This window comes from Ochotona princeps, chromosome 5 (assembly GCF_030435755.1).
Source record: "Ochotona princeps isolate mOchPri1 chromosome 5, mOchPri1.hap1, whole genome shotgun sequence".
NCBI classification, from domain to species: domain Eukaryota; kingdom Metazoa; phylum Chordata; class Mammalia; order Lagomorpha; family Ochotonidae; genus Ochotona; species Ochotona princeps.
Genome location: NC_080836.1, coordinates 11,975,197 through 11,993,074, shown reverse-complemented (window position 1 = coordinate 11,993,074; position 17,878 = coordinate 11,975,197). Strand labels below are relative to the sequence as shown.

The 17,878-nt window shown below is 39.7% G+C and overlaps 1 protein-coding gene across 4 annotated transcripts in view; it reads left to right on the top strand.

Moving 5' to 3' along the window:
* PTPN4 (protein tyrosine phosphatase non-receptor type 4) overlaps positions 1 to 17,878 on the top strand; it is a 176,368-nt gene that overhangs the window by 127,507 nt on the left and 30,983 nt on the right. For all 4 annotated transcript variants that reach the window (XM_058664392.1, XM_058664390.1, XM_058664391.1 and 1 more), the window contains 5 exons: positions 3,007 to 3,132; positions 3,826 to 3,984; positions 7,551 to 7,710; positions 10,153 to 10,236; positions 10,317 to 10,373. In XM_058664392.1, coding sequence (XP_058520375.1) covers positions 3,007 to 3,132; positions 3,826 to 3,984; positions 7,551 to 7,710; positions 10,153 to 10,236; positions 10,317 to 10,373 — 586 coding nt within the window. The remainder of the gene's footprint in view (positions 1 to 3,006; positions 3,133 to 3,825; positions 3,985 to 7,550; positions 7,711 to 10,152; positions 10,237 to 10,316; positions 10,374 to 17,878) is intronic.

Genomic DNA, 17,878 nt, shown 5'->3' with positions numbered 1-17,878 from the left:
ATGAAAGCTCATAGAAAGAAAAGATTTCTCCTTATATGCTTCATATGACAAGGTTTTTTTATTGTTTTGCACATCAATTGAATTGCTGTCATGCTTTTTCATTTTTCATATAATAATAACCAAGCAGGGAACAAGCCAGTGTTTTAATACAATAGAAAAATAAGGTGCCATGGTCAAAAAATAAATTTACCACATTGCAAGCACAGTGATCAGTGTGGTATTTTTTTCTTTGAAATTTCCACACTTAACAGGAAACATAGACAACAAGCTTGAGTGGGTGGGTCTCTGAGGTTAAAACTGTTAATAAAAGAAAATACTTGAAATCGGGTTTTACATTGAAAACATTCCTAAATGTATTCAGTCCATCAACGAAGATAACTTGTCCTGATGCTTTATAGTGGGTGAGTGTGCTGAATTTTTTTCCTTCTAGTAACTTTCTTTTCCTTTTAGAAAATGAAACTAGTTATCTCCTTACTCTAGTTAGTAAACCCTGTCTTAACTTACTGTAATATATAAGGAGAGAGTAGTTTATTAAAATTAAGAATTAACATTAATAGAAGAGCCACAATTGGTAAGTTTAACAAGTCTACTTTAAACATTGAGTGTATAATGTCATACTAGATCACCATTTTTTGTGACTGATAGGCTTGTTTTTGCACTAGAGTATGAGAAGGTTGAACCAAATGGTGTCCTGGGGTTGTCAGAAAGTCCTCTAATCTAAGTTCACAGTAATGGTCAGTGTTCATAGTTGCCTACTTGAGTTATGTGAAGTAAAATGAGGTCAGTGTCTTTTTTAGCTAATAACATTACACAACTTTAGAAAATGCCCGTTAGCTTTTAAATTAAAAATAAATCATCATGTGAAACTTCCAAGTGTTTGGCTATAAATTCCTGAAATGTTAGGCCACTTTGTGTAGTTTGGTCAGTTAGCTAGGTCAAATTATTCATGGTTTACTAAAATTTATAGGTTAAAAGATTATTTTAAAATCTAGTTGCTCCTAAATCATAAAATTTAAGAGATAGAGAGGAATTTAATAATCATATTGTAGCAGTAAATTTAGATATTTAGATGTAGAGGCTTAAATGATTTGTCTAATAGAAGGCCAAAACTAGGCTTTGTTGTATCTGCTCATTACTTTTATCTTCCTACTATCTACATAACACTCTAACAAGTATCCTTTGATCAGTATTATCGTGCTTTTTTTAGTCCTTTTTTTTTTTGTATGTTTAACTTACAGAAAATGATATTTTAGACAACAAGACAACTGCAAACTCAGTAACAATTAGAATTTCAGTAATGGTCTCATAAATTTATTTTCACTGTATATGAAACTAATTACTACAGTTAGGACTGGGCCAGGTGAAAACAGGAGGCCAGAACTCAGTTTGAGTCTTTCATGTGGTGACAGGGACCGAGGCAGTATACATAGGTGGGAAGCTAGATCGAAGCAGAGTAGTTGGTGACTCAAACCAGGCCCTCTAATACACGATGTGGGTGTCCCAAGTGGCAGTTTGATTACTGCACCAAATTTGCCTGCCCTAAGTTTTAATGTATTGGCTTACTTAATATTACATTTACTTTATCCTTTGATTGAAGAGAGGGGAAAAGTGATGACCAAGTTTAAGGGAAAGAAATCTTGATTAGCTAAGAAGTAAGTATGGTGTTAAGTATAATTCCTTATTATTCGATAATATGAAACTAAATCTTGACCTGTGAATTCTGTGAACTGTAACCGGAAATAGTCTCAGTTTTTTAACTTTACACAAATAGGTGATTCATCTAAATTTCTCTATCTGGTTTTTGTAGCTGAATATCAGGATCTATTTTTATTTTTCTTGTGATATGATGGAAAACAAAGTAATTTTTATATGTGTCAGTGAATTTATTACTGAAATATAGAACTGGCTACACAATGATTTATTATATTTTATAGAGTAGCTTAACTTATTAAACCAACAAACATGTTAAAGCAGAATATCAGAAAGCTAGGCATGTCTTTTTGATGAATTTTTGCCAGTATTTGAACTTCTATATAAAACAACATTGTTGTTATCATTCCTGAACTTCTAAAGGTTTATGATCACTGCATGTATTAGTATCTTCTGTGTTGATTGATGTGAAAACCTTTTCCTTAAAGGAACACTTAGCTGTCATCTTTATCACTGTGATACATTACAGCATATAGATGGGTAATAAAACATGCATTCTTTTATTCCTTACTTCATGACAGAGTAGATAACCTTTCAAAATGTATTTGTAAAAATAAAAACCCGACTGATGGACCCAGTGCAATAGCCTAGCTGCTAAAGTCTTTGCTTTGCATGCACCGGGATCCCATGTGGGTACTGGTTCTAATCCCGGCAGCCCCGCTTCCCATCCAGCTCCCTGCTTGTGGCTTGGAAAAGCAGGTGAGGACAGCCCAAAGTGTTGGAACCCTGCACCTGTGTGGGAGACCCGGAGGCAGCTCCTGGCTCCTGGCTTTGGTTCGGTTCAGCTCCAGCCATTGTGGCCAGTTGCAGAGCAAACCAGCAGACGAAAGATCTTTCTCTCTGTAAATCTGCCTAAAAGAAAAAAATAAAAATGCATAATGTGCATCCTTATCTTCCTTACATGGAACCAGGGGGTTTAAGTTCACACTAAAAACATTTTCAGAAGATAATATTGTAGGGATTGTTTAATATGTTGCAAGATAAGCTAGATTTCCAGAAACTTTGCCATAATAGACAATATTAAGATTGATAACATCTGAGAAAGTGATTAATAGCAAACTACTCATATTTTTCCTTTTTCTTGTTTTTTCTTTTTTTGTCCGCTACCCTAGTTTCTGTTGGACTTTTACTGGCATTTCTTCCTATACAGCAAATAAAACTTATTTACTAAATAACCTTTACATGAATTTGTTATTAAGGAAACTGTTGGCTCAACTAGAATATAATCTATGAAACTGTAGAATTTTTTTTCGTAGTTTAGGATATCAAATAATGGTATTTCAATTATTTCTCCAGATCTCCAAGTAAGCCCTTAGCACGAAAATTGATGGATTGGGAAGTGGTAAGCAGAAACTCAATATCTGATGACAGATTAGAAACACAGAGCCTTCCCTCACGATCTCCACCTGGAACTCCTAATCAGTAAGTAGAAACCCAATACCCAAAGGGGCCTTTTGCTGTTTTCTGAATCACTGACTGCATGTTTCTGTTGCCTGGAAAGGAGGCTATATGAAGATTCACTCTTTCAGTCAAACGTGTTCTTCCTTACTCTAGGACACTATTTCCTCTTCACCTGCTCCTTACCCTTAGAAAATAAGGAAGTGCAGCAGTGAGCAAAGGAGCCCTAGGTTCTTCCACAGTTGACTTTCACAGCAAGGTCCCTAATAAATAATTCAGAATCTGTTAGTAGACTTGAAAATCTTTTGTGTTTTATACTTGATATTGACATTTCATTTGGATCCCCAGCAGCATTTTCAAGGGAGCACGTGCTGTTTAAAAATGATTTCCCAAGTGGTGGTGGTTGTCTTCAACTCCCATCCAGATCATCTTTTCTAATCAGTCTTGTCTGTGCTGAACAAGATAATAAAGTATAGGGACTAAAAAAGCATAGGGGTAGTTAGAGATGATGGATGCCTGAGTGGGAGAAGTCCTGTGGCAGCCTGTTGAGTGCGGCTCAGGTCCTGACTTCTTCCGTTCTGCACCCTTGCTGTTTGAAGCAGAGTCTTCGCCAAAGGCTGCTCTTAGCACAGTCATAAATCATACATCCACTTTCTCACACAACCATTTCATTAGTTAAGACTGTTTGTTTTTATTGTTTTCTTCCTTTTCATTCAGTCGAAATTCTGCATTCACACAAGAGGGAACTCGATTGCGACCATCTTCCGTTGGTCATTTAGTAGACCATGTGGTTCATACTTCCACCAGTGAAATATCTGTGAGTCAGAGATCTCCATCATCAACTCAGGCTAATAGCATCGTTCTGGAATCATCACCGTAAGAGCCCTTTGTTTCATTTTGCTTCCTAATTTTATATTTTCAAACGTGCGAGATTGCTTCATTTTATATAATCTGGAATCAGGGTACTTGGTGCAAAGTTTTATTTATGCAGTGTTTTTTAAATTTTTTTTAAAGATTTATTTATTTTTATTACAAAGTCAGATATACACAGAGGAGGAGACACAGAGAGGAAGATCTTCCATCCGATGATTCACCCCCCAAGTGAGCCGCAACGGGCTGGTGCGCGCCGATCCAAAGCCGGGAACCAGGAACCTCTTCCGGTTCTCCCACGCGGGTGCAATGTCCCAGTGCATTGGGCCGTCCTCGACTGCCTTCCCAGGCCACCAGCAGGGAGCTGGATAAAAACCCACATTTTTAAAAACTGCATAAATAGGGCACGACAGCGTGGCCTAGCGGCTAAAGTCCTTGCCTTGAAGGCACCGGGATCCCATATGGGTGCCGGTTCTAATCCCGGCAGCTCCACTTCCCATCCCACTCCCTGCTTGGTCGCCTGGGAAAGCAGTAGAGGACAGCCCAATGCACTGGGACACTGCACCCGCGTGGGAGAACCGGAAGAGGTTCCTGGTTCCCGGCTTCGGATCGGCGCGCACCAGCCCGTTGCGGCTCACTTGGGGAGTGAATCATCAGATGGAAGATCTTCCTCTCTGTGTCTCCTCCTCTGTGTATATCTGACTTTGTAATAAAATAAATAAATCTTTAAAAAAAAAAAATGTGGGTTTTTTTTTTAGTGTGCTTACTTGTTCCTGGGAATTCTTGAGACACTCCCTCTCTCCCCTCTAGACGCTAACTGTTCATTTTTGGTGCTTGCATTCAACAATTTCTACAGATAATGTACCAATGTGGCCAAAGAATAGCGTAAGAAAATGCAGAGATCTCTTAATATTTCTTGAAAGATAATAATGATAACTAGGCAGTGCTGAGAAGATTAATAAAAGTTGAGTACCTCATTGATTAAGTCGTAGAAAACATGTACGCGTAATTTCTTTTTTTCCTTTTTTTTTAAATTTTATTTAGGTGAAAGAGATAGTGTGTGTATGAGAGAGAGAACTTCCATGCACTGGTTCACTCTCCAGATGGCTGCAACAGCCAGGGCTAGGCTAAGCTGAAGTGAGGAGCCAGATAACTCGAGTCTAGGTGTCTACCGTGTGCGGCAGATACTCAAGTGCTCGTGTCATCATCTGCTGCCTTCGCAGAGTAGTGCCAGATAGCTAGATGAAAAATAAGATTCCAAGTACTGTAAAATGTGATTCAAGCATCCCAAGCAGCACAAAACAGTGGCTTAACCAGATGTGCCACAGTATCTACCCTGCATGAATCATTTCTTTTTTTATTATTATTAATTATTTTGCATTATGTTACAGTTTTATAGGCTCTGGGAATCCCCTCCCCCCTGGTGGCTTCCTCCACCTTGATGCAGTATTACAGTTCAAATTCAATCAAGATTCTTTCCTTGTAAACATATACCAAGTATAAAGTCCAGCTACTTATTGTCCAGATGGGTTGAACAGTCTCTTGGGGAGACCATTTCTGGTCCGTTGTTAGAGCTGGTAGAATATCATCCCATTCAACCAAGAGTCCTGACATAACATGCATGAATCATTTCTAAAATGTATTCCCAGAATTGGAGTTGTGGCACAGAGAAGCCACTGTTTTTGAGACACTTACATCCTGTATTGGAGTGACTGGCTTGAATCTCAGATATTCTGCATTTCCAATCCAGATTCCTGCTAATGCACCAAGGAGACAAAAGCTGATGGCCCAAGTAACTGGTTGGGTTGCTGCCAGTCATATGGGAAAACAGGATGAAGTTCCTGGCTCCTGGCTTTGGCCTGGCCCAGCACCAGATGTTGTGACCAATTGGAAATTGAATCAGCAGATGAAAGATTGACTTCTCTCCTTTTGTTTCCGTCTCTCTCTCCCCCCACCCCCCCGCATTTCAAATAAATGAATTAAGAAATATTCTTTTTTTTTTAAAGATTTATTTATTTTATTACAAAGTCAGATATACAGAGAGGAGGAGAGACAGAGAGGAAGATCTTCCGTCCGATGATTCGCTCCCCAAGTGACCGCAATGGCCAGTGCTGCGCCAATCCGAAGCCAGGAACCAGGAACCTCTTCCGGGTCTCCCACATGGGTGCAGTGTCCAAAGCACTGGGCCATCCTCAACTGCTTTCCCAGGCCACAAGCAGGGAGCTGGATGGGAAGAGGAGCCACTGGGGTTAGAACCGGCGCCCATATGGGATCCCGGGGTGTTCAAGGCGAGGACTTTAGCCGCTGGGCCACGCCACCGGGCCCATCTTTTTTTTATTAGTACATTTTATCTATCCAAATATGCCTGGAGTAAGAGGTGGTGATTCTCTTTCCATAGAGGACCTTCTGCTTCCTTATAGACAGACAGTTACTCCAATCATGGTCAGTGCTGTTATCCAGAACCCTTTGCTCTTTCCTGTTGTGTTACTTTCTTCCAACTCCAGAACCTCCATGGATGCATATTCCCTAGGACATAGATTGAACTACTGGGTCCCCCTTCTGGCCTTTGTGGGAAATTCACAGTAATGCTTGTCCTTAAAAGCCTCTGGAGCTGGATTTCTGGTTTTCTGGATTTCTGGAGCTGGCTTTGTAATGAGGTCGTTAAGACTCTGCCTGAGATGCAGGCGTCCTGCAGGGCACAGACCCATTCAGAGTGCTGGCTGCTCCACTTCCAATCCAGCTCCCTGCAAATGCGTGTGGAAAAGCAGCAGAAGATAGCCCAAGTACTTGGACCTCTGCTACCCATGTGAGTGATCCTGATGGAATTCCAGGCTCTTGGCTTTCTTGCAGTTTTTTGGGGAATGAACTGCCCTTGGAAGATCTCCCTGTCTTTGTGTAACTCTGCCTTTCAAATAAGTAAGTAAATTTTTAAAAATGCAGTTTACCTTAAAATTTCCTTTAATGCTTCCCTTTTCTTACCAATTTCTGCTGCCACAAATGGAGCCTTATTCTCTCCAATATTCATTGAATTTTTGCTTTCTCACCTAAGTTATATACTCTGATCAATGCCATCTTGTCTCTTCGGTAATGATCTCAACACCCCTCTAATATTTGTCATATTTACGTTCATTGCTCTTGTCACTGTGTTTTATTTCTAAATAAAATAAGCTAATGCCTTCAGTTCTTTAGACTGTACCAGGTTTTTGTTTTTTTTCCTGTGGAAAAGCCTGATTTTCAGTTTGGGATTTCTGTTTACTTGCTTTATTCTTTAGCTACTCATGACTCCACTGTAAATCTTCAAATACTTTTTGGAAAAGGTATGTATGGAAAATTAATAATTATAGGAATACCTTTGGAGTGTATTTATTATAATTATTTACAAATTGAAGGAGATGTGAAACTAAATTTACTATTCCCAGGGTAATATAAAAAAATTTTAAGTAGGCACTTGTTTAAGACCTTCCTCCTATTAAACTTTTTTCAATATCTTCGTCACTTGACTCTACCTTTTTTAAGAAGTTGTTTAAGACAACTTCCAAAATTCTCATTTTTCCCCCTTTTTTCTTGTCTAGATCACAAGAGACCCCTGAAGATGGACAGCCTCCAGCTTTACCACCTAAACAATCTAAGAAAAATAGTTGGAACCAAATTTATTATTCACATTCTCAACAAGATCTGGAGAACCATATTAATGAAACATTTGATGTTCCATCTTCCCCTGAAAAGTCTACTGTAAGTGGCTTCTGCTGATAATGTCACTTTTCTTTGAATTATTTTATATCAAATTTATTTTTAGTGTGGCATATTTTTCTTATGAATTGTGTTACAGTAACTATTTCTCCTCAATCTTTGGTCATGAATTCTGCCATGATATAACTCAATATTGGAGTTTGCTATTACAATAATTTATTAAATGCTTAATATTCTAGAATCTAAGTGTTACACAGATTTCTGTTAAGTCTAAATCTTCTAAGACATGCTTACACTTTCAAACAACTGCTTAATAACTCACTACATACTAACTTTTGTATATAATTCCTTAATGTACAGACTTAAGATTTCATGAGCCTTTTGAAATTGAGCACACCTTTGTGAAATATAAGACCACTCTCAAATTTACAAAGTAATTTCCAATTACTTTAGTTCTTTTGTTTTAGAGAACATGCTTTACCACAGTAAAATGGTAAGTTACAGTTCCCCCACTCATGAATTTTCAGTGCTTTCTTAAGCCACAAGAAAGGTAATCAGTAATTTTAAAGGTCACACTGTGTCCCAGAAGAAGTATGAAGTCAGACAATATAGACGTGTTTCAGAAAATTTAAAGGGCTATTAGAGAGGAAAGCAAAGCATAGAGAGAGGAGCAGACCTGAACAGGTACTGGCATGTAATGCCAGGGACCTCAGGCCACCACCCTCATTGCCCTTTTAGCTCTTCATTTGTCGTCCTCACATTAGCTAAAGTTGAAAATCAAAAGATAAGCATTTTATCCTGCTGTGGTATTGTTTGTTTTCTTCTCACTGCTATGAACCTGTCAAAAAGAGATTAAAATGCTGAAGAAAGTAAATGACAACTCTAATGCTACCTATGGAGTCAGCTGCTATGTTCATTCACTCACGCTATGGTCACTGGGTTATTATAGGATATTCTGCACTTTAATATTGATGTGAATCAAAAATAAATTAAGTTTTATCACTGCTGTCATAATTTATATTCTGTTTTCCATTTTAAAAATTGAATACCTGCTGTGTACTATGCATTGTTATGGTCTCTGGAGATAGAAAATAAGAAAAAGGAAACAAATCTTTAGAAAATAAAGTAAATTATTTGAGTACAATATTGGACAACATGAGTGTTGGGAGGAAAGATGAAGCAGAAAGAGAATCTAGGAGTTTGAGAAGTAGTATTGTAGTTTTAGGTAGTGTGAGCTAGGGAGGAACTTAGTGATAAGTAAAAGAGCAGGTAAGTCAAAGAGCTAGCAGGTCTGGAGACAGATGGCATTCTGTTTTCTGTTGCTATAACCTAACCCCTCAGATGGGTAATGTATAGAAAACACAGTTTTGTTGAGCTCTTGGTGTCAATCTGGACAGTCCCAGAGCATGATCCTGGCCTCTGGTGAGGGCCTGCTCGCCACACCATAATGTGTAAACAGAGCAGTCTAGGAGTCCCAGTCTCTCTTCCGTTTCTTGTGAAGTGACTGTTGCCCTTCAAGGATCCCCACCTTCAGATCTCATCAAGTCCTTCTGTCTCCCAAAGGTACCGTCACCAACTCCATCAACATGGGTCTGTAGGAGTTGAGTTTGCAACCCGTGTGGGGACACATTCAAACCATTGTACCAGGAGTATGACTTAAATGATCAAAAAACAAGTTGTCAGTTTAGCTTGAGAAAAGTGAGTAAATGAGGAGGAAATAGACTTAGACCTTTAATTCCTTCAATTGTAAGGAATTTGGCTTTTAACCCGAAGTGAGCATGTCTTACTTTTATTTAACTATATGTAAATGCTTGTTTAATCAACCTTTCCTCATCCCTCCCTCCACTCTTGCTTCCCTAGTCTCTGACAACTGTTTTTATAGTTTTAACTTCTGTGAAATCACCTTTTCTGTTAGATTTCACAAATTGAGGGCAATCTTCCTCTAGGTGATTTTACTTAACAAACTGAAATTAGTTTCATTCATGATGTTTCAAATGATCAGCTTTTGCCCTTTTTAAACTGAATAGTGTTTTGTTGTGTATATGTCTTTTTTCATTCATGATGGAGTCCACATCTAAGTTCTTTATGTTTCTTGAATATTGTGAATACTGCTGCAATAAACAAGGGAGTGCAAATTTTCTTCAAAGGATACATTTCATTTCCCTTGGAAACTACTATTAAGTAGTAGGATTGCTGGATCACGTGATAGTATTATTTTTGTTTTCTTTTAAGGAACCTTTTTTCTACTTTATACAGTGGCTATACTTACTTACATTCCCACCAACAGTATCCAAAGCACCAAATCCTGTTAACAGTCCTTGCTATGTGTCTGGATTGTAGGAGGGATGGTACTCAACTAATTATTTTGATTAGAATTATGGTTCCTTACATAGTGTACAATACAGAAGCTTCCAAAATTATGCTTTGTATGTATCTTATTATAAATGACAAAAATAACACAGTATTTACCTTTGTCTTTTTAAGCCTAATGGTGGTATTCCACATGATAATCTTGTTCTCATTAAAATGAAGCCTGATGAAAACGGGAGGTTTGGATTCAATGTAAAGGTAATCCAGAATTTATGTTGCATTTGGATTTTAAGTTCCTGTCTTCTAGCTTTGACAGTAATTGACTTGTTTTCTTTAAGGGAGGATACGATCAGAAGATGCCTGTGATTGTGTCCCGAGTAGCACCAGGAACACCTGTAAGTTATTTGAGCTTTCCAAATAAAGCCTTCACTGTTGGATTTATTTTATTGAAAAACTTTTTTTTTTTACATTTTCATTTATTTTTATGTATCTTCCATCCATTGGTTCACTCCCTAAATGCTCACCATAGCCAGGACTGGGCCAAGCCAAAGCCAGGAGCCAGGAAGTGCAAGTAGATGTCCCACATGAGTGGCAAGAACCCAGTTACTTGGGCTGTCATGTGTGTCCTCTAAGAGTTCACACAGGCAGAAAGCTGGGTTGGAAGCAGAGCTGGGTCGGTCTCCAGTCAGACAGTCCAACATGGAATGCAGACATCTCAAGTGGCGTCTCATCGACTGTGCCAAATGCCTACGCCCTCACCCTCTGTGTCGGAAAATGTTTTTTAAATACAGGAAAAATTTTCTTTTATCAACTATCAAATGTCAGGTGAATGTACTAACTTGCAGGAAAGTTAGCTTTTATTCTGTCTTACAGGACATTTTAAAATTCTTGTTTTTATGAACAAGGTGTATAAGACTTGTAGTGCTTCCAAAAAAATTTTTTTTAATTAATTTATTTTTATTGCAAAGTCAGATATACAGAGAGGAAGATCTTCCATCCATTGATTTACTCCCCAAGTGACTCCAATGGCTGGAGCTGATCTGATCCAAAGCCAGGAGCCAGGAGCTTCTTCCAGGCCTCCCACATGGGTGCAGGGTCCCAAGGCCCTGGACTGTCCTTGACTGCTTCCCCAAGCCACAAGCAGGGAGCTGTGCTGCTGGGATTAGAACTGGCACCCAAATGGGATCCTGGCACATGTGCAAGGCAAGGACTTTAGCTGCTAGGACATTGCTCCGGGCCCAGTGCTTCTAAAAATAACAGGATCTTCCAGAGCACTCTGCAAAAACAAAACAGTCAGAGGTATAGTTTGGAGAAGGGATGGGGAGTGGGTTGTTCACTTGTTTAGTTTTTTATCTAGGAAAACAGCAGTTCAGCACCTTACATTTGCCTGCTTTCTCTTTAAAACATTTACTTTAAATAGAAATGGTAGTAGTATTACAACAATTTTCTAACCTCTATTATAAACATTCAAAAACCTTGCTACTCATCATTTGGTTCAGCAATTACAAACTTTCTAAAATAGGACAATGGATTTGAGTGTGTTATCTTTATTGCTGCTATAGATAACAAAGACTGCTTTCAGATTCCGTCTTACATTGCTTTCTGATCGGCTAATTTCATTTCTGTTACTAAATGTTCTCTAAACACTCTTTATTATTTAACTATGTGAACCAACTGTCTGAGAAAAAGAGGCCGCCTAATTGGGTTTTGCTATTGTTACTTTGTAGCAACCTCAAAGTTAACTAGAAAACCATTATTAGTGATTTTTATATATAATAACATTGACAGATACTCCTGGGATACGTCCCCTGGCATAAGCATACATGCAAAATTTATTATATAGCTGTTCACTGTCCTGCAGCTATGGTCTTGATGCATGGAGCCGACAATAATACACATGCACAACTCACTGATGGTCAATAGCCAAAGTTTATTAGCAGCATCAAACCTTTAAAAGAAGTTTGTCACATAGGCATCCAGGGAGGAGGGGCTTGAGCTTGAGCCATTTACATCTCAAAAGCAAGAGACAGTCCCCCAATATACAACTTGTTCCTGTAACAGGTCCTTCATGTAAACCTGCCAGCCAAGAACTTTCCTGTTTATTCATCTTCTCCAACCTTTCAGATGAGATTGAACTGGCTCTGTCTCTCTCAATAGCAAAGATTCAGAATGTCCTTCTACATATAGCCACCTAGGTGATGCCCAAGATGAAAGCACCAGAGTGCAGACAACCAAAAGGAGCTTTAAATGTCATTGGTACTCCGCTTCTTGTCATTGTTCTATTCTTTTTTGGTGCAAACCAGTTGTTATACTGAATCAACTTTATATTCAAGCCACTGCAGATAAGCTACAGTCTAAATAAACTGTGCTTATTAGCAGATTCAACACAAGTCTTATAGCATCGTCACCACACACACAAACAGATCCAGTGGTGACTCCAAATTCTCACTCAGCAGATGTATAGTTACCTACCACATTGCTGATCCTAAGTGTCGGAACAGGATATGAGTACCGGTACCTTTCAGTTGTACATGTTTGACCCAAAGCCACTGAACCCCTCAGTCTAACAGCCCAACAGCTTTATCCGGGTCTCTAATGTAGGTTCATGGGCCATCCTATACTGTTTTCCCAGACAGGTGCCTTAGCAGGGAGCTGGTTCCAAAAGTGAAACAGCCTGGTCTGGAACCGGCATTGATATGGAATGCTGGTTTTGCAGGTGGAAGCCTTATCGGCTATGCCACAGTACTAGCCTTTGAACAGTCCAGATTTTTAAAGCCTTGGATTGAATGTCTCATCTTTGTCTTCACAACTGCATCAAATAATTAGGACATATAACTGCTCCATTTTTCAGTTTCAGGTGTCTTAGATCACACATCTCATCACCATTAGAGAAATGTAAGTCAGTGTGCTTCCTGCTGGTGATGCTGCCTTGTTAGGTTTTGTTGAATTTTAAGTTTATAATGACGGAATGGCTGTGCCTTCATTTTGTCATGCCTTCACCCCAGTTGGTCCTCCTTTTTTTTGAGAGCCACCGCCATCATTTGTTTCTCTCCCTGGCTTTTCATCCTTCCAGCTTAACTGTTTTCATTGTGACGCCCCTGGAACATGCTGTCCGTATTTCTGTTCCTTGTTTCTCTTTTACCTTAATCACAAGTTTGTTCTCTCAGTAAAGCACAAGGAGTTCACTTTGATTTAGCAGAGGACCTGAAAAAATAAACATGCAAGATGAAACCGCGCAGAGTTGCTAATAATCAAGTGGAAAAAAGTAGAGCACTTCCTATGACTTCTTTTTTTTTTTAAAGATTTATTTTTATTACAAAGTCAGATATACAGAGAGGAGGAGAGACAGAAAGGAAGATCTTCCGTCCGATGATTCACTCCCCAAGTGAGCCACATCCAAAGCCGGGAACCAGGAACCTCCTCCAGGTCTCCCACGCGGGTGCAGGGTCCCAAAGCTTTGGGCCGTCCTTGACTGCTTTCCCAGGCCACAAGCAGGGAGCTGGATGGGAAGCGGGGCTGCCGGGACTAGAACCGGCGCCCATATGGGATCCCGGGGTGTTCAAGGCGAGGACTTTAGCTGCTAGGCCACGCCATCGGGCCCTTCCTATAACTTCTTAATGTTTTGTTAACATGAAAATCTTTTTTTGCTATCTCTTACAGAAGTATAGAAAAGTTTGAAAAAGAATAAATCTAAGATTGATATAGTATCCTATAACTGATATTAGGAGTATCAGTAATTGTTTCCTTTGTGGAAACATCATGGATAATTTAAACCGTGCTTGCTGCTTGTTTCAGAACTTAACACATTGTCACAATGCTCATAAGTGGGTTCACTTCTAACATTTTGTTGTTGAGACTTTGCTTATTGTGAGAAACCTCTAGAGTTTCTTTGGCTACTTATCTTTTTTCGCATTTTTCATTTTATTATTATTATTCTCATTTTATGATACAGTTCCATAGGCTCCTGTATTTCCCTTATCCCAGCCCCAATAACCCTCCCCCAACCTAGTTCCATAGATCATTCCTAAAGTATAGTTTTCATACACTGTCATATGTCCATCATTGCGGGCATGGACAATAGCAGAGAATCTAGTATCCTATTGTCAAGATATAGTAAACAGTTCATTGTAAGTCCATCTTTGCCTGGAAGTAGAAATGCATACTACACTGTATCCACACATCTGGATATGTTAGTCTCTAGTTCACAGCTACTGTACATCCCCTCAAATGGAAACACATAATACAAAATCAACAACAGGAAGAAAAATAGAAATTTACAATGCCATGAAGTTAAATGACATGTTACTAGATATGACAGTCTCCATTACACAGCTACTATACATCCCTTTAAATCAAGAGCCACAAAACAAAATCAACATCAGGAAGAAAAAAGAAATTAACAACACCATGAAGTTAAATAACATGCTACTAAGTGACTAATGTGTAGCTGAAGAAATGAAAATCAAGAACCTTCTTACAGAAAATGATGCTACTGTATAATCTATGGGTCATTGAATGATTTAATCAGAAGAAAATATTTTGAAGAGATGAAACTAACAGAAAACATCAAAACCCATGTGGTATAGTTTCCATTGATTTTTGTTAATGAAATGTGTCTCTTCTAGATAGCAAATAGATGGGTTTTGTTTTTTAATCCAGACTACTAATTTATGACGTTTGTTTGACCTTAAGCCATTTACATTCAGGGTTAATATGTATGAGTGGTGCTTTGGTCTTGCCATTTTAGGAATGGATTGTTCATTGGTTTAGGCTTCTGTTGTCATTTTACTGGGGTGTTCTTCACATTTGCCTTTGGTTTTGTTGGGTGCTATTCCTCTTCTCTGTCAAGAGAACATCTTGAAGTCTCATTTGTAGGGCAGGTTTGGAAGAGGCAAATTCTTTTAGCTTTTCTTTACTGTGAAAGAATTTTATTTCATGTTCAAAGACAAAAGAAAGCTTTGCTGGATATGTTATCCTAGGCTGACGATTTTTTTCTTTTAGGATCTGGAACATGTCCCTCCATTCTCTTCTTGCCTATAGAGTTTCCTGTGAGAGATCTCCTGTGAGTTTAATTGGCATTCCTTTATATGTCAATTGATTTTTTTTTACATGCACATTTAAGGATCTTTTCCTTATGTTTGATTGAAGAGAGCTTGATGATCATGTGTCTTGGTGAAGACTGCTTTTGATCAGGCCTGTTGGGAATTCTGTGCCCCTCCTGGATCTTGTTACCCAATTCTTTCTCTAGATTAGGGAAATTTTCTTTTATTATTTCATTAAATATATTTGTAAAACCAGTTTCCCTTTCTGCACCTTCTGGGACTCGCATAACTCTTATATTTGGCCTCTTAATAGTGTCTTTCAATTCTTGAATACTTCTTTTGGCCTGATCCAGCTGTGCTTCCAGCTTTTTGTTTGTTTCCCCCTGATGACAGGAAATATCTTTCAATTCTGAGATTCTTTCTTCTGCTTGCTTCATTCTATTTTGGAGACTCTCCACTATACTTTTAATTTGCTCTACTGTGTTCTTAATTCCTGATATATCACCCTTGATTTGCCTTATTGCTGCTATTGCTTGTGTAAAATATTCCTTAAATTCTTTGAACTCTTGTATGTGCTTCTCATTGTTGATCAGAAGCTTTAAAATGAGTTTTATGAATTCTATTTTCCCCATTTTCTCGATGTCTCCCTCAGTTAACTCTGAGGTTGGCATAGGGTTTTGCTCCCTTGCAGGAGAGTTTTCAGTAATATTCATTGTGCCTTTGTCTCTTGTTTTACTCTTGGTCTTTGTACTTCTGGTTAGCAGAGTCTTCTCCTTGGGACAGGTTTCTAAGCTGTGTCACCCACAGGTCTACAGTTCAATTTTACTTATTGCAATTGGTACACAACTCTTTTCTTGCAGCCACTTGTGCCACTCCCTCCAGTGAGTTCCAGGTCTGGGTTCTTATGTTAGATTTCCACAAAGAACTCCGTAGCTCCAACTCCCGGCTCACCAATAACCACCTCCTGTGCTGAGGCTGCACTATTATCTGTACAACCTTTCTTCCACTTCCAGTTGTAGCAGGTCCCAGGATTAGAGAGACACCAGGTGTCCTATATAGTTAGGTTGTTGGTGGCGCTGATCTTTCCGGAACCTGTTGGACATTAGGTCTGGGTGCCACACGGGCCTGTTTTGACCTGTACAATGCCACAATCGGTATGATTTTCCTGCGGGAGCAGTGCAATCCATGGAACTCATTGAGTTCTCGCAAGCTCAGCACATAGCAGTTCATTGTTGTCCTCTGCAGTCCTAAAGCTTTTGCCATAGTGTACAAAATGGCGCCTGACGCACCACTACTAGAATTCTTGATCTGTTGGCCGTGAGATCTGAGGGCTACCCAGACCTGTCTTGGGTGGAACCTGTAGAATGCCACATTGATGCAGTTCACTGAGTCAGAAATGAGTTCATTCCCAGCTCAGCGTATGCTCAGTCCTTTCCCTTGCCTTTGCCTCCTTAAGCAAAATGGTGCCCAATTCGGCTCTAGGGGGCTGACTGGGCTGTGAAATCCACCCTGTTTTCGCACTGCCTGTCTGGGATCTGCTGCTCTGTCTCTGCTCCTGGTCAAATGAAATGGACCAGCAGGACGGACAGTTCTTTGTCTGGGTTCACTGCCCGAGCTCCCAGTGCAAGTTCCTTCCCACCTGGTTGCTGGTGGAGTTCAGATGGCTGTTAGCTGAATGCCTCTGGAGTGTCAGTCACTGCAACACCACACCATTATGTCCGCTGCTTTTCTGTGTCTGTCAGTCTCCAGGTACCCCTCTGCTGTTGTTCTATCCTTTGTTATTTCCTGAAATATGCTCTCTCTGCTTCATCCTGATTAAATGTTTCTCCATCCGTTTAAACATGTCTTTACCCTATTCTGCCATCTTGATTCCTGGCTACATATCTTGAATCGCTGGAACAGCTGTAAGATCAACATTTCCATGGTCACTTATTTGTTCTCCAAATCCCTTTATGTTTTATTCAAATTCCACCTTTAGGCTCAGTTGGATTTTATTACTTTGCTACACTTTCATCTTTAGTCATTTCCATCTTAACATTATTCATTTTTTATATGGGTTTGCCAGTGGGAGACAAAGAGGAACACAGCAATTTACTTTGTTGTCTGAGTGTGAGCTGAATAACAAATGTATATCGACAGGTCAGTAACAGAGCTTGAAAAAAGTGGTAGGTACCTGGGCACAATACGGTAGCCTGGTGGCTAAAGTCCTTGCTTTGCACCCAGCACAATCCCATATGATCATTGGTTCATATCCAGGGTGCTCTGCTCACCTTCCAGCTCCCTGCCTGTGGCCTGGGAAAGCAGTCGAGGATGGTCCAAAGATGTGCACCCTGCACCTGTGTGAAAGACCAGGAAAAAGCTCTTGGCTCCTACATTTGGATCAGCTCAATTCTGGTGATTGTGGCCACTGGGGGAGTGAACCAGGAGATAGAAGATCTTTTTCTCTGTCTCTGCTTCTCTCTGTAAATCTGCCTTTCCAATAAAACTTAAAAACAGGTGGGCCCGGCGGCATGGCCTAGCAGCTAAAGTCCTCGCCTTGAAAGCCCCGGGATCCCATATGGGTGCCGGTTCTAGTCCCGGCAGCTCCACTTCCCATCCAGCTCCCTGCTTGTGGCCTGGGAAAGCAGTCGAAGACGGCCCAAAGCATTGGGACCCTGCACCCACGTGGGAGACCTGGAAGAGGTTCCACGTTCCTGGCTTTGGATCGGCACACACCGGCCCGTTGTGGCTCACTTGGGGAGTGAATCATCAGATGGAAGATCTTCCTCTCTGTCTCTCCTCCTCTGTGTATATCTGGCTGTAATAAAAATGAATAAATCTTTAAAAAAAAAGCCATGCAGATTTAAAAAGACGTGGTA